This window comes from Ambystoma mexicanum, chromosome 2p (genome assembly GCF_040938575.1).
Source record: "Ambystoma mexicanum isolate Mex_15411 chromosome 2p, UKY_AmexF1_1, whole genome shotgun sequence".
In the NCBI taxonomy this organism is placed as follows: Eukaryota; Metazoa; Chordata; class Amphibia; order Caudata; family Ambystomatidae; genus Ambystoma; species Ambystoma mexicanum.
In genome coordinates this window covers 1,217,771,717-1,217,785,897 of record NC_090923.1, presented here as the reverse complement: position 1 = coordinate 1,217,785,897, position 14,181 = coordinate 1,217,771,717, and the positions used below count along the sequence as shown (strand labels likewise).

At 45.8% G+C, this 14,181-nt stretch overlaps 1 protein-coding gene across 2 annotated transcripts in view; it reads left to right on the top strand.

Annotated features, from left to right (window-relative positions):
* Nucleotides 1-14,181, top strand: part of KCND1 (potassium voltage-gated channel subfamily D member 1) — a 1,089,685-nt gene that overhangs the window by 838,729 nt on the left and 236,775 nt on the right. For both annotated transcript variants that reach the window (XM_069645487.1, XM_069645488.1), the window contains exon 3: nt 12,103-12,265. In XM_069645487.1, coding sequence (XP_069501588.1) covers nt 12,103-12,265 — 163 coding nt within the window. The remainder of the gene's footprint in view (nt 1-12,102; nt 12,266-14,181) is intronic.

The following is a 14,181-nucleotide window of genomic DNA, read 5'->3' as shown; positions in this document are numbered from 1 at the left end:
TGTGCATGTGCGCTTGCCTAGCTTCCTTCTGAGTGCCGCTCAGAAGAATGTTAGCAGCACACAAAGACAATTCCCAACTATTCAAAAGATTTAATAAGGCACAAGCTCAGCAAGTACCTAATATTTCCTTTCTCTCAAAATGAAGCAAGATTCTACTAACCTTGATATTCTGGTCTAGAATATTTACAGTGCCCTAGTATGAAAGCTTGACCTTAAAAACCCTACAAATAGAATAAACCCATAAGTGGTTAAAGACTAATATGAAAAAGTGGCTCCATGAACAGAACATACATTAACCAAAGTATCTTCCCTGCCCACCTATGACTACTATACTTGACTGTACCACACCTATACCGTATGACTCGAACTCCGCCCGAGGCCACATTCAGACATTACCAGACAGCCTTGACTCTGCCTACCTCAGCTCTGCAGAAGGTTACCAGACTTGGGTACAAGTCTTGTTTTATGTTTTTATAATATGAATGACGTTCAAGCACAATCATTTTTGTTACTCGTGGTCCCTTTGCAAAACCATGACCCAAACTATGTAACCCAACGGTCAGCTCAAATATCGGATACTGACTATGAGTAAGCAGTCTACTGGGATGTGTATCGTCATCCTATGCTTCCTATTCTTTGTACATATGTCACACAAGCACTTTGAAGCGCCCCCATGCAAGTTATTGCATAATAAAACTCAAATAACTTGCCCTCTCCTACGTTATCAGTGCTAAAATTACCCTACATGTAGAGAGCAACATTGCAATGTCATTTACTTGGCCTGCAAGGGATAATTGCTAGGGACACTGCCTGGCATTATTGTTGATAAAATGAGGGCAACAATATTCAGATAACTAGAATGCTTTTCACACAATCTGCAACAACCTTTCCAAATTCTTAGAGTTCCATGCGGCATCAACCTTGACAAATTATATGGTAACTCGCTGCTTTACAAAAATGGTTTCACTGAGTGCTTGTATAATCCTACCCAACAAATTAACAATTGAAAGGTCGGGGAATGTTGAGAACAATCTTGTATGCACTTTATAGTAATTGTGAATATGCAGATTCATGACTTTCCTTAAACTGCACATAATATCAGTGTGAGGTTTTAAATAGGATTTGCTTGCAAAGTATTGTGGGCATGCACATTTCCCAGTAAGTGTTTTAGTGCTACAATCCCTCACTTTCTACAGAGCCCTGTCAACTAATCTTGGAGGATAGCACAGGAGCTGGGGGAGGGGTACGGGTGGAAGGGCACTGGAGACGACTCCTCCAGGGTGAAGAAAAAAATCAACAACTTTCAAAAACCAAATCAGATGTTTTGGCAGTACATTACATTACAGTAAAGGAGATGTGTTGTCTGTTTGCTGAAGGATAGGAAACGATAGAAATAGTCAAACTTCACCTTCTATTTTTTCTATGCTCAGCTGCGGAGGGCTTTTCAGTATAATCATGGGTTTGCATGTAGTGAATTTCAGAGGAGGAGTCCCTATTTGAAGAAGAAGGCACTCAATATGTTGTACCTGTGAGCATTGCTGCTATTGGCTTAACAGGCAAGGCAAAGATAGGTGATTTTCTTCAACAGGGCGCCAGAAGAAAGCTCAGTAAGGATCTTGTTGATTTCTGTCTAGGCTGCGGTGAGCAAGGGTGGACAAAACCAAACCTTTATTATGTGCCCTGTCATTTCACTTCCTATGTCAGGGTTACAAGCAGGGCTCTGATACGATTTTACTCCACACTTGGAGTCAAAAGATTTTTCAGGGAGTAAGAAAGTAATTGGCTTTGCCAGTGTGGATTTTTCATAATTATTAAAATATGTTCTTTCCCCTTAGAATTCCTCTTGAGATCAGGCAGTAATATTATTCCAGTTCCTAACAATGCCACTGCTCTACCGGTCACTGATTTGAAAAAGATATGAGTCGAACTTTGTGGGTAGAAGCAGAGGGTAGATTCCTATATGTTCATGCTTTCCCGTTCTTTTTGGGCACATTGCCCTATTTTTAGGGAGTAAAATGGATGGTGTATATGCCCCTTAGCTGTAAGGCTGGTGTTGAGTAAATGTTGACACAACTCACAGAACAACATAATGTGGATAGTAAGCGGCGGCGCATGAATTCTGATCATCATAGCCTGTGGTGCAGTTATTCTAATGCAATTATCGTCCTTACACAACTTATGAGTGGCATTTTCTCGTGGCCTTCAAAGTGGCACAAGAACTCCAATTGGCAGGTTTTCCAATGACACGCTCCTTTCAGTTGCAATTATTCCATTTGCAAAAATTGCACAATGTCTGAATTTGTTTGACTGCCACATCAGTGATTAGCGACACTTGTTTTTTTCCCAGTGGCATTAAACACTTTCTGTTTTGTCTCTGAGCAGTGCTGACAGATAAACAGCCACAACTAAACCTTTTGTTTATCCTGAGAATGCAAAGCTTTTTTTCCGCATGCGCATTTTTCTCTCTGCGCAGGAGTACGTTTGGTAGGTACTATGTCATATCTTGAAGTCTTGTTGAAGAGCTCTCCTTTTAATCACATATAAAATATTTGTCTTTTTTAGCCTGTATGTTTGGAAAAAGAGTTGTAAGATGCTCCTTTTACACCGATTTGCCAAGAATTGAGTTGGTTGGGGCAGGGAAATTGCCTTCCATACTCTTCGGAGATGGTATCTCACTAACTACGCATGCTCACAGAGTGTCTTTCCTCGCTATTCAGTTGCGCACATGGAAAAGAATGTGCGCACAAATGCTAAGCATTTCTGCGCTTAGGGAAAAATAATTAGAGGGAACATTGCTCTGGACTTCTCCCCATCTACCAAAATACAGTGAAGCTCTTGGGGTTCTGTTAGCACAGGCTGGAGGTCCAGGGGAACGTCTACCCCACAGGGCACACATATTAAGTCATCATTGCTCTCACTTGATTTGAGCTATTTGTGCTCCAACACGGCCCTCATTAATCAAGGAACTAAAAAGTTGATCAAAAATACCTTGGATGAATTGACTATGGCCAGTAGGCTGGCCTCTGCCACCAGACCCTTGCTGGCAAGAGACTACTGGACACTTAAATCAGCCTTTGGAAGAGAGAGAGATATATCGGTGTGATTATTAGCACTTACAACAGAGCGCTGTATATAAGATGTCGCTTTGGACTTCTCCCCATGACTAGTGTGGCCGCTACAGGGAATAATGGGGTTCAGGATCTCTGCCCGGGATGCATTTGTCCTAAAGAGACTCTGATACGTTTCCTCTTCTTCGGTCCAGGCTAGTATATGTGAGCCGCGCTGAGGGAAAGACGTGTGCGGCCACTGTGTGCAAGGCTACCGCTCCAGATGTGCAAGTCTACCCCTCCAGATGTGCAAGTCTACTGCTCCAGACGTGCAAGTCTACCTCTCCAGATGTGCAAGGCTACCGCTCCAGATGTGCAAGTCTACCCCTCCAGATGTGCAAGTCTACCGCTCCAGACGTGCAAGTCTACCTCTCCAGATGTGCAAGTCTACCGCTCCAGATGTTGTTACTGGTAGAACCAGCTTGCACGTGGCCAGAGCACGGGCCAGAGGGACATCCCTGGGGAGCGTTTACACTGGGGCTCGTAGGCAGAGCGCAATGTCATAAATAATAATATTTGAGCATATGGATGGATATGTCTGTGCCACTGATGTCACATTATTGATTTTAAATTTTAAATAATCATTATTTCTTTTATTGTTGACGATCAATTCTTGCAAACTTTTTATCCGTAAATCACTCTGCTTGTAAAAAAAAATGTTTACGTTTTCCATTTTTCTATGGACTGTGTGAAAGTGTATTTTACTTGTATGTTTTGCTGTTAGACACATGTCGACTAAAGCAATACATTGATTGATTGACTATTCTATTACATTGATGGCTGGACCAAGACTGGTTTGTCACTGGCTACACCTCTGATGTAGTGGGCCAAACTGGCTGTATTTATGGTATGTAAGGTTGTCCAGAGAAATGCTAGTGGTTATGGTTAATTCACAGCCCTCCATCCGTCACTTTTTAGTTTTGTTGTCATCGCCCAGTAATGCACCACCAATGGGCAGATGCTTGCGACATCCGTTCGTTTCCCATGGTGACATCACATGGGTCAAAGGTTGTGTCTCCCCACCCCTCTGGTAAAGGCAAAGGTTTTCACGCGTGTGTGATGTGTGCGTGTGAGTGTACACGCGCACGCGCCCAGGTGTTTCCTGGTGGCTGTGTCTTTGTCGACAGAAAGCCGGCAGGTGACAGAAAGGAGAACGAACCCTGTCGTTTAGGGAAGAAAGCCCTAATTCCCTGAACCGAAATCTGTCTGGTATTGAAAGAAGCAATTACTTGCCGGGAACTCTTTCCCGCCGCGCTATCTCGGCAGTCAGCAGGGAGCAGGCTGTATTTTTCTATGAATGCTAATGCGTTACACACGGGCTACACAATCAGGGCTTAAGATTTATACGGCGACAGTGTATTCCCGCAGGAACATCCAGCGTCGCCTCTGCAGACAGGCCCTGCTCTCGGGAGATAAGGGAGCGCTGTGCGCAGTCTGCCAGGAGGGGGCAGAGGTCTGGCACGCCCGTCTGTGCCGCCTGCAAATCAAAAGGCCAATCCAGGCCGGGGTCACCACGGGCAGGAGACTGATAGGCCCCAATTACACCTGCCATTGCACGTGGCCCAGCCGGCGGGTGTTGGGGTGCATTTGCAGGACTGCCTGCGGGGTGTGGGAGTTTTCTCTGGAACAGCAAGAGGCGCTGAAGCGCAGCACTCAGATAGACTGGCAGAGCTGTGTTGGTCGGCCTCATTACCAAAATAGTGTGGGGGTGCTGGGGGCCGCTATTGAGGTGCTTTGGTAGAGTGCTGTGGGCGTCCCATTGATAGAATGGCTGGGATGGTGCAGGCCGCCTCTGCGACTGCAGGGCTGCGCGTGGATCTCGCTACTGTGATCTCCGGGAGACTGATGGGCTGGGGGGGGGGGGGGGGCTTCAGCCAAGGGACGTCATTGGGGGGTCGCCAAGGGTGGCAACTGCGACCCCTGTGATCTCCCTTGCTACCTATAAACAAATATTTTAATGTATTATTTTTTTTTACAAATTAAAGCTCCTGGGCTGTGGCCAGTGCCATGTTGCTCTTTTTTTCTGGAGTGGCTGACTTTCTTGTTCATGCCTCTTAAAAAAACAGGGTTTCCACAAGTGTAACACTTTGAGCAGTCACCCTAAATAAGAAAGAATAGGAATAACCAATAAATTGTCTTTCTGGAATTCTATACAATTCCAGGCACACTTCAGGGGGTGAGTCACCGATTTAGTCTGTTCTTAAACACCTGAAATTCACAATGCAGACACACAAAAATCATTTAGAGTCGAATAAGCGTCCGTTTTGGACTATGTATTTTGCTTTTCGCAAGTTGCAGTTATAGCATGTTTTTTACTTCCGTTGTCTCTGTTAGGATCATCACAAGACATCCCATCTCTGTGATCTTGGTCACTTGACAAAATCCTTGTGCCTAAAAGCTTGTCTACAGTGTAGAAATGTGTACCCATAGCTCATAAAGTGCCCCCGCCCCGATTTCATTGTGCCACAATTAATGCTTTGCTGCAAGGTGTCTATCTTTTGGGTTTACTGCACAAAAACACCCAGACTCGCTTGAAGTGGAAAAGGTCGATTTAATGTGACAGGGCAAATCTCACAAATAAACGCTAACCTGGCTCCCTGGCCTTACAGACTACAAAACTGTATTAACAACTTGCCAAACAAATTTAATAATTAAACACTTTCAATTCCCCCAACAATTAAATAATTAAATCGGTTCAACTTCCTCCCTACCTATCCCCTGCTCCCTACCGTCTCCTTACCATCTTCTCAAGCCTTCCTTCCCGCTTTCTCCCCGGGGCCATGCCCTTCCATCTTCAATACCTGTTCCCCTTCTTTGTACCCCCAGGGTAACCTGTTCGTGCAAACAGCACCACCCCCATCCTTTCCCGCGCTATTCCCCCATTGTGCTTCCCTCCCCCCTCATCCAAAGTGGACCATGCCCCCGGCAACAAGCAACTTCATACCCCTTCAACTCCCCTCTACACCAAACTCCTCTTTCCTGTGACCTGCAGCCAGGCTGACCTGTCACATCAGCAACGAGAAAACATTACATCATAACTCCCCCAACTCATGCGCCAGCCTGTCACACGAAAACTACCAACCCCCCCAGACCCTTTAATCTTATGCCAAAAACTCCCGAAACCCGGTGTAGGGGGGAAAAACAAAAAGACCTAATAAATTCCTCCTTGCCCCTGAAAATGTGCACCCTTGTAAGGCCCTAAAAAAGGGGGTGGTAGGGCGGGGAAAAACGCTCGTTCTCAACCGTCGCCTGCTCCCGAACCTTCCCTGCCCCCTTAAATAGCCACAGCGACGCGCTATACGCAGGCCAGCTAGCTGGTCTGGGCAGCGCCCAAACCAAACGCCCCTTCCTATCTCCATGGCATGTTGTTCAGGATGTTTGTTTGCATGTTTAAGGTAACAAGTGCCCAGAGTACGGGATGCCGTGTGAGTGCGCTGCTTTCTCTGCGCTACTCTAAATTCCATAATACACAGTTATGTACCCACCCAATGGTATGTATTTTGCCAACCTTTGATACCTGAAAAGTTGACCCACGCAGGCTTCACATGGGACCAACTTTGCACCAGACCTGCAGATGAACTGGCCTGCTGTTAAATCTCAGTTACCAGTTTAATGGTATCCACTACAGAGTGTAATTTGCTTTCTGATTTACAGAAATGAAATTGCTCATTTAATAATAGTGCCCACAACCAGTAGGTAACTGATCTTTGCTCTAGGGAATGTTATTTTACACAGAACATCCATGATACTTTGCACAATATCTACACTCCTTTTAGTCTCTGCGAAGAGGGCAAGGGCTGAATGGGTAAAGTGCCTGAACGCCCCTCTTACCCTTACAAACTAGCACCTCTCAAAGCCACCCATTAACACCCTACATTTTCCCTAACTGTGTCATTATTGCTGTTATTAATATTATTATAAATTATTATTATCATTAGTTAAGGGGCTGCAGGGTACAGGGATGTGCTAACACTGGCTATCTTTAATTCGAGCACTCCATGTGTCCCCTCTGAGATTTCCTCTTTCCTCTCCTTAAGAGAGAGTGAGATAGAGAGTTGAAGAGCGAGAGAGGGAGAGGGAGAAAGGAGAGAGTGTGTCTGAGAATACCAATGGATGAAGACTGAAAGGCCTGCTACAGTACTTCCGGGGTAGTTGGCGGGACCGTGAAGTCGCCCTATACTCTGAATTTCACTTTTCTCATAGAGCCTATAGTTTTCTTCTTTCCACCCTCTCTAGTAAGAGACTGCTGCACCATCAAGGCTAAACATGCTCTATGCACTTACCCTGCTATGGAAAGGTTAAGTGTCTTTCTAAAAGGCCTTGAAGCCTATTTTGATGTTTGTTTCTGTGTAGTAGACTTGTCCGCGACAAAAGATTCAGGAGCCTCCGGGTTCCTCTTTCAGTTACTTTATTCCGGATCAGATCACAGGTTGTAGGCTCAGGATGGGACATGGTAGGAGTGTAATGGATTATAAGACATGCGTGAGGGTATCAACCATGTATTCCCCCCGCCACTCCAGGACGTCACTTGCGAGCCGCGGCTTCAGGTTGTGCCGCCTCCAGACTGTGTCTGTTCCCAAAGCTATGACAGGAAAGGCTGTGACTCTGCGTTGTAAGCTCCTGTTGATACCCTTTGAGCTGTGTTGCATGAATGTCATTGACACTCCAGCTGCCCCATTTGCAAACCAGGCTGACCTTACTCCTTAAGGAGCAGTCCGGCTTGAACTACGAGGACATGGTCTCACTATGTGGCACAGGTCTTTCCAGCCATAATGCTGCCTGCGTGGGCTACCTCTGTGAGACGTACCTTGAGCCCCTCGGCTCAGCGAGACGCAGCGGCCCATGTCGGGCTACTCCATTCCACCCATGGTTATGGCAACATTCAGAAGGTGTGATCGGTGTTCTAAGCTGTTGGTGGCATATCTTCTGAGCTGCATTTTGGTTCTTTTCTTTTTTGTGGTCCTCTGTGCCCTTACAAGAGAGAGCCAACCTTATGGAAATCAGCCTGACCCATCTCTAGAAGATCCAGTTCCCCAAAATGCCAAGCAGTCATATGTAGATTTCATTAGAATCTCAAGAGAATTGCTTGCTCTTTAAGTCTGGAGTTCCTTGTTATTGAAATAACAAGGAACTCCAGACTTAAAGAGCAAACAATTCTCTTGAGATCTACAGATACTGGCCATCACACGAAAGCTGTGCCGGCCCTTTAGATCTACAGAGCCAAGTTCTACCAGGCACACTACACATACTGGCCATCACACAGAAGCTGTGCCGGCCCTTTAGATCTTCAGAGCCAAGGTCTACCAGGCACACTACACATACTGGCCATCACACAGAAGCTGTGCCGGCCCTTTAGATCTTCAGAGCCAAGTTCTACCAGGCACACTACACATACTGGCCATCACACGAAAGCTGTGCCGGCCCTTTAGATCTTCAGAGCCAAGTTCTACCAGGCACACTACACATACTGGCCATCACACGAAAGCTGTGCCGGCCCTTTAGATCTACAGAGCCAAGTTCTACCAGGCACACTACACATACTGGCCATCACACGAAAGCTGTGCCGGCCCTATAGATCTACAGAGCCAAGTTCTACCCGGCACACTACACATACTGGCCATCACACAAAAGCTGTGCCGGCCCTTTAGATCTTCAGAGCCAAGTTCTACCAGGCACACTACACATACTGGCCATCACACGAAAGCTGTGCCGGCCCTTTAGAACTACAGAGCCATGTTCTACCAGGCACACGACACATACTGGCCATCACACAGAAGCTGTGCCGGCCCTTTAGATCTACAGAGCCAAGTTCTACCAGGCACACTACACATACTGGCCATCACACGAAAGCTGTGCTGGCCCTTTAGATCTACAGAGCCAAGTTCTACCAGGCACACTACACATACTGGCCATCACACGAAAGCTGTGCTGGCCCTTTAGATCTTCAGAGCCAAGTTTTACCAGGCACACTACACATACTGGCCATCACACAAAAGCTGTGCCGGCCCTTTAGATCTACAGAGCCAAGTTCTACCAGGCACACTAAACATACTGGCCATCGCACAGAAGCTGTGCCGGCCCTTTAGATCTTCAGAGCCAAGTTTTACCAGGCACACTACACATACTGGCCATCACACGAAAGCTGTGCCGGCCCTTTAGATCTACAGAGCCAAGTTCTACCAGGCACACTACACATACTGGCCATCACACAGAAGCTGTGCCGGCCCTTTAGATCTTCAGAGCCAAGTTCTACCAGGCACACTACACATACTGGCCATCACACGAAAGCTGTGCCGGCCCTTTAGATCTACAGAGCCAAGTTCTACCAGGCACACTACACATACTGGCCATCACACGAAAGCTGTGCCGGCCCTTTAGATCTACAGAGCCAAGTTCTACCAGGCACACTACACATACTGGCCATCACATGAAAGCTGTGCCGGCCCTTTAGATCTACAGAGCCAAGTTCTACCAGGCACACTACACATACTGGCCATCACACGAAAGCTGTGCTGGCCCTTTAGATCTTCAGAGCCAAGTTCTACCAGGCACACTACACATACTGGCCATCATACAGAAGCTGTGCCGGCCCTTTAGATCTTCAGAGCCAAGTTCTACCAGGCACACTACACATACTGGCCATCATACAGAAGCTGTGCCGGCCCTTTAGATCTACAGAGCCAAGTTCTACCAGGCACACTAAACATACTGGCCAACACACAAAAGCTGTGCTGGCCCTTTATATCTACAGAGCCAAGTTCTACCAGGCACACTACACATACTGGCCATCACACGAAAGCTGTGCTGGCCCTTTAGATCTTCAGAGCCAAGTTCTACCAGGCACACGACACATACTGGCCATCACACAGAAGCTGTGCCGGCCCTTTAGATCTACAGAGCCAAGTTCTACCAGGCACACTACACATACTGGCCATCACATGAAAGCCGTGCTGGCCCTTTAGATCTACAGAGACAAGTTCTACCAGGCACACAACACATACTGGCCATCACATGAAAGCCGTGCTGGCCTTTTAGATCTACAGAGACTAGTTCTACCAGGCACATTACACATACTGGCCATCACACCAAAGCTGTGCCGGCCCTTTAGATCTTCAGAGCCAAGTTCTACCAGGCACACAACACATACTGGCCATCACACTAAAGCTGTGCCGGCCCTTTAGATCTTCAGAGCCAAGTTCTACCAGGCACACAACACATACTGGCCATCACACGAAAGCTGTGCCAGCCCTTTAGATACAGAGCCAGGTTCTACCAGGCACTCTACACATACTGGCCATCACACGAAAGCTGTGCCGGCCCTTCCGATCTACAGAACCAAGTTCTACCAGGCACACTACACATACTGGCCATCACACAGAAGCTGTGCCGGCCCCTTAGATCTACAGCCAATTTCAACCATTCACACTACACATACTGGTCATCACACTAAAGCATGCCAGCCCTTTAGATCTTTAGAGCCAAGTTCTACAAGGCACACAACACATACTGGCCATCACACAAAAGCTGTGCCGGCCCTTTAGATACAGAGCCATGTTCTACAAGGCACACAACGCATACTGGCCATCACACAAAAGCTGTGCCGGCTCTTTAGCTACAGAGCCAGGTTCTACCAGGTACACTACACATACTGGCCATCACACGAAAGCTGTGCCGGCCCTTCAGATCTACAGAACCAAGTTCTACCAGGCATACTACACATACTGGCCATCACACGGAAGCTGTGCCGGCCCTTTAGATCTACAGAGCCAATTTCAACCAGGCACACAACACATTCTGGCCATCACACGAAAGCTGTGCCGGCCCTTCAGATTTACAGAACCAAGTTCTACCAGGCACACAACACATTCTGACCATCACACCAAAGCTGTGCCGGCCCATGCTCCTTGTTAGTTTTTCGATTGGATTATGTTCTATTCAGCTATTTCACTTTTGTCCATCGTAGTTAAGGTAGAGACAGGTCCACATCTGGAAATCTGTAACCAGAGGCCTTCAGTATTGTGCACGTTGTGTCTCTGTGAATGTTTAGGCATGAGTAGAATGCCTGTACTCTTCTCTCAAGTAATTCCCCCCAGGGCCTATGTGAATAAATGCATCCTTGATCAGTCTTCAAGACACGCACCCACTGATCATTACAGAATGCAGATCAAGCCAGTGGACCTTTTTCTTCATTTTGTTTTGAGGGGAACAAGGAGGGTTCTTCTTTCTTCGGTCACCAGTGTGATTGGGTATTAGGGACTTATCCATAGGCGCTGGCTCTGAAAGGGCCACTGTGCGGGGTAGCAACCACACCTGTATTAATTAGAAGCATCAAGATCTTGACAACAAAATCAACTGTGGCAAAACAGAGGGGAATCCAACAAATTCAAGGTGCACCTGAATTTGAAACTTTTGAAGCCGATGCCGGATAATTTGTTTCTTTTCAGCTAAGAATTTGTTACTCGTGGCTGATCTAGTTGTATGTTCATGCTCAGTAAACCACATGCATATATGTATTTATTATTATAATTTTTTTTAGGGGGGATGGGGTGCAATTGTCTGGCTTAGGGAGATGTGTTAGTGCAGTAAATCAGAGAGTCTCTATAGAATGTGGAAAGAGTTAGACTGATCTACGTGAGACCGACACCTATAGGAATACGGAACATGACACAAAATGGAAGCCCCGTTGGCCAGGTGTCAAGTGACTTGTGACAGAGTTTTGGCCAGATGTCAAGTAACTTTTGGTAGTGTTTGTCGGTTATGTGTATGTGATGTGCTGCACATCTGTACCAGCAAGTGTAGACGCAGAGTGTAGGATTGCATATGTGTTGTTAGCATATGTGGTTAGTGAGACCATATCAGTCGTGCATGATGTTAGTGGCGAAGAAGAGACACTGCTAATCTAGTTTCTGTGGACATGATGCTATGAGGGCAGGCACTCGGGTAATGCCAGAACAAGCTAATCACAGCGCCCTCCCTTTTGTGTCTCCTCTTCTAGGTATGGGGACATGGTGCCCAACACCATCGCTGGAAAGATTTTTGGTTCCATCTGTTCCTTGAGTGGCGTGCTGGTGATTGCACTGCCGGTCCCGGTCATTGTGTCTAACTTCAGCCGGATCTACCACCAGAACCAGAGAGCGGACAAGCGAAGAGCCCAGCAGGTATGATTGATCGCATGTCATGGACGAGGGGTTCAGGGGGAAGGTCCACACTTCAATATTCTCTTCTCCTCGCCCTTATATGATAGCCAAACTTGCCCCGAAGGGAGTGCCCAGCATCCATATCCTGGAATCAGTTACCCACTGCCAGAAAACCGGCTCATTTGGGGGCTGGCATCTCAGAGCGCTGCAGTTACATTTTACATTTCACTGCTGTTGGATAGCTCCTTTTTCCAATTTCCATTCTAGCAATGGTGTAGATTGCCTCTGGACAGTATCATGTTCTAGTAGAAAGCTGTGATCCTTAATGGGGGTCACAGCCTGGATCTCGGGTCTCTATCTTATTTGGTCTAGCACGCGAAGGCCCCTGCATTCTGAGGTCCTGCCTTTGAGACTCTGCTCACTGACTTGGAGCACATTAACCTTTTTCCTGGGTTCACGGCCACAACAGGCGTGGTTCATGCCAAGAGTATCACAAAGAGTATGCAGGATGCACAGAAAATCAGTGCTATTCACAACCGTACTTATATAATTGTTTATAAAACATTCAAAAGAAGTTATCAGTGCAGTACCCGTCAGTCTTAAGCTAAGACTTAAATTAAATATCAATGCTTATGTTACACTTCACACATTAGTGTAATCAATACTGCACTCATAAATAATATATCATATAGGAAATGTTCAACATTTCTTTATAGATATTTAAATACAAAATTCTAGAGACATTCCTTTCTTTCATTAGTATATTTATACTTTAATTTTAACATACATTTAGTGGAAAACTTTGTTCAGAAACAAGGATACTGTCCCTCTAATGTTCAACATCAATAAAAAAACCTCTGTACATAAATAATACTTGTACCAAGTAAAGAAAACATCAATATAAAGAAATTTACAAATTTTGTTAGATCACACAAGTGTAAGAATCACCATTTACATAATATGTTCAGTATCGTGGACCCTCGATAATGTACATATATTTAAGATTTCCTGTTCTGGTAATGTTTTACTTTCTTGACGCGTTTTCAGTATATCCCATGACTCTTCTTCAGGAGTAGGTAATTCTAACTGCCTCCAGCCATCTATTGAAATACAGAAATCTTTCTCTGTATATGTAATCAATTCTCACCTTTATTCTCACCCAATTCTCACTAATTAAAATCATCGAAAGACATGGCCTCACCTCTTAGAACTACGCTGACGGCACACAAATAGTCCATAAAATACAAGACTCACAAGAAGAAAACTGTACACTAGAGAACTGCTTTCGTGAAATATACAACTGAATGAACTCAAACTACCTCAAACTAAACCCAGGCAAAACAGAAATAATGATCTTCACAAAAAACGGAGAAGACAATCTCTACATCCCATGGCCAAAAGAACTTGGTGAAACCCCAGCCCCATCGTCGATTGTAAAAAACCTGGGAGTCCTGAGGGACAGCAAACGCACTCTAGAGCCACAAGTAAACGCCCTAATCAAGAAACGCTTCTTTCTCCTGCATGCGGCTAAAAGGATCCTACCATTCCTGTCATTCACCAACAAAACAACTACCGTCATCGCTCTCATCATGTCCAGATTAGACTACACCAATAGCTTATATCTAGGCATGGCTGAATGACTTCTAAAAAAACTCCAATGCATACAAAATATGGCAGCCAGTCTGCTCCTTAAAGTACCTCATAGAGAACACATCACACCAGCGCTGAAAACGCTACACTGGCTACCCATCAAACAGCAAATCCAGTTAAAATCAAAGTGCATAACGCACAGAGCAATCCACGACCAAGGCGCAGAGTTCCTTAGAAGAAAGATGAACGTACACTACACAACAAGGCTACTCAGATCCAGTAGCGACATCAGTTTGGAACCCAAACCATAAATCAAAAGAAAACTCTGAGGATCCTCTTTCGCTCAC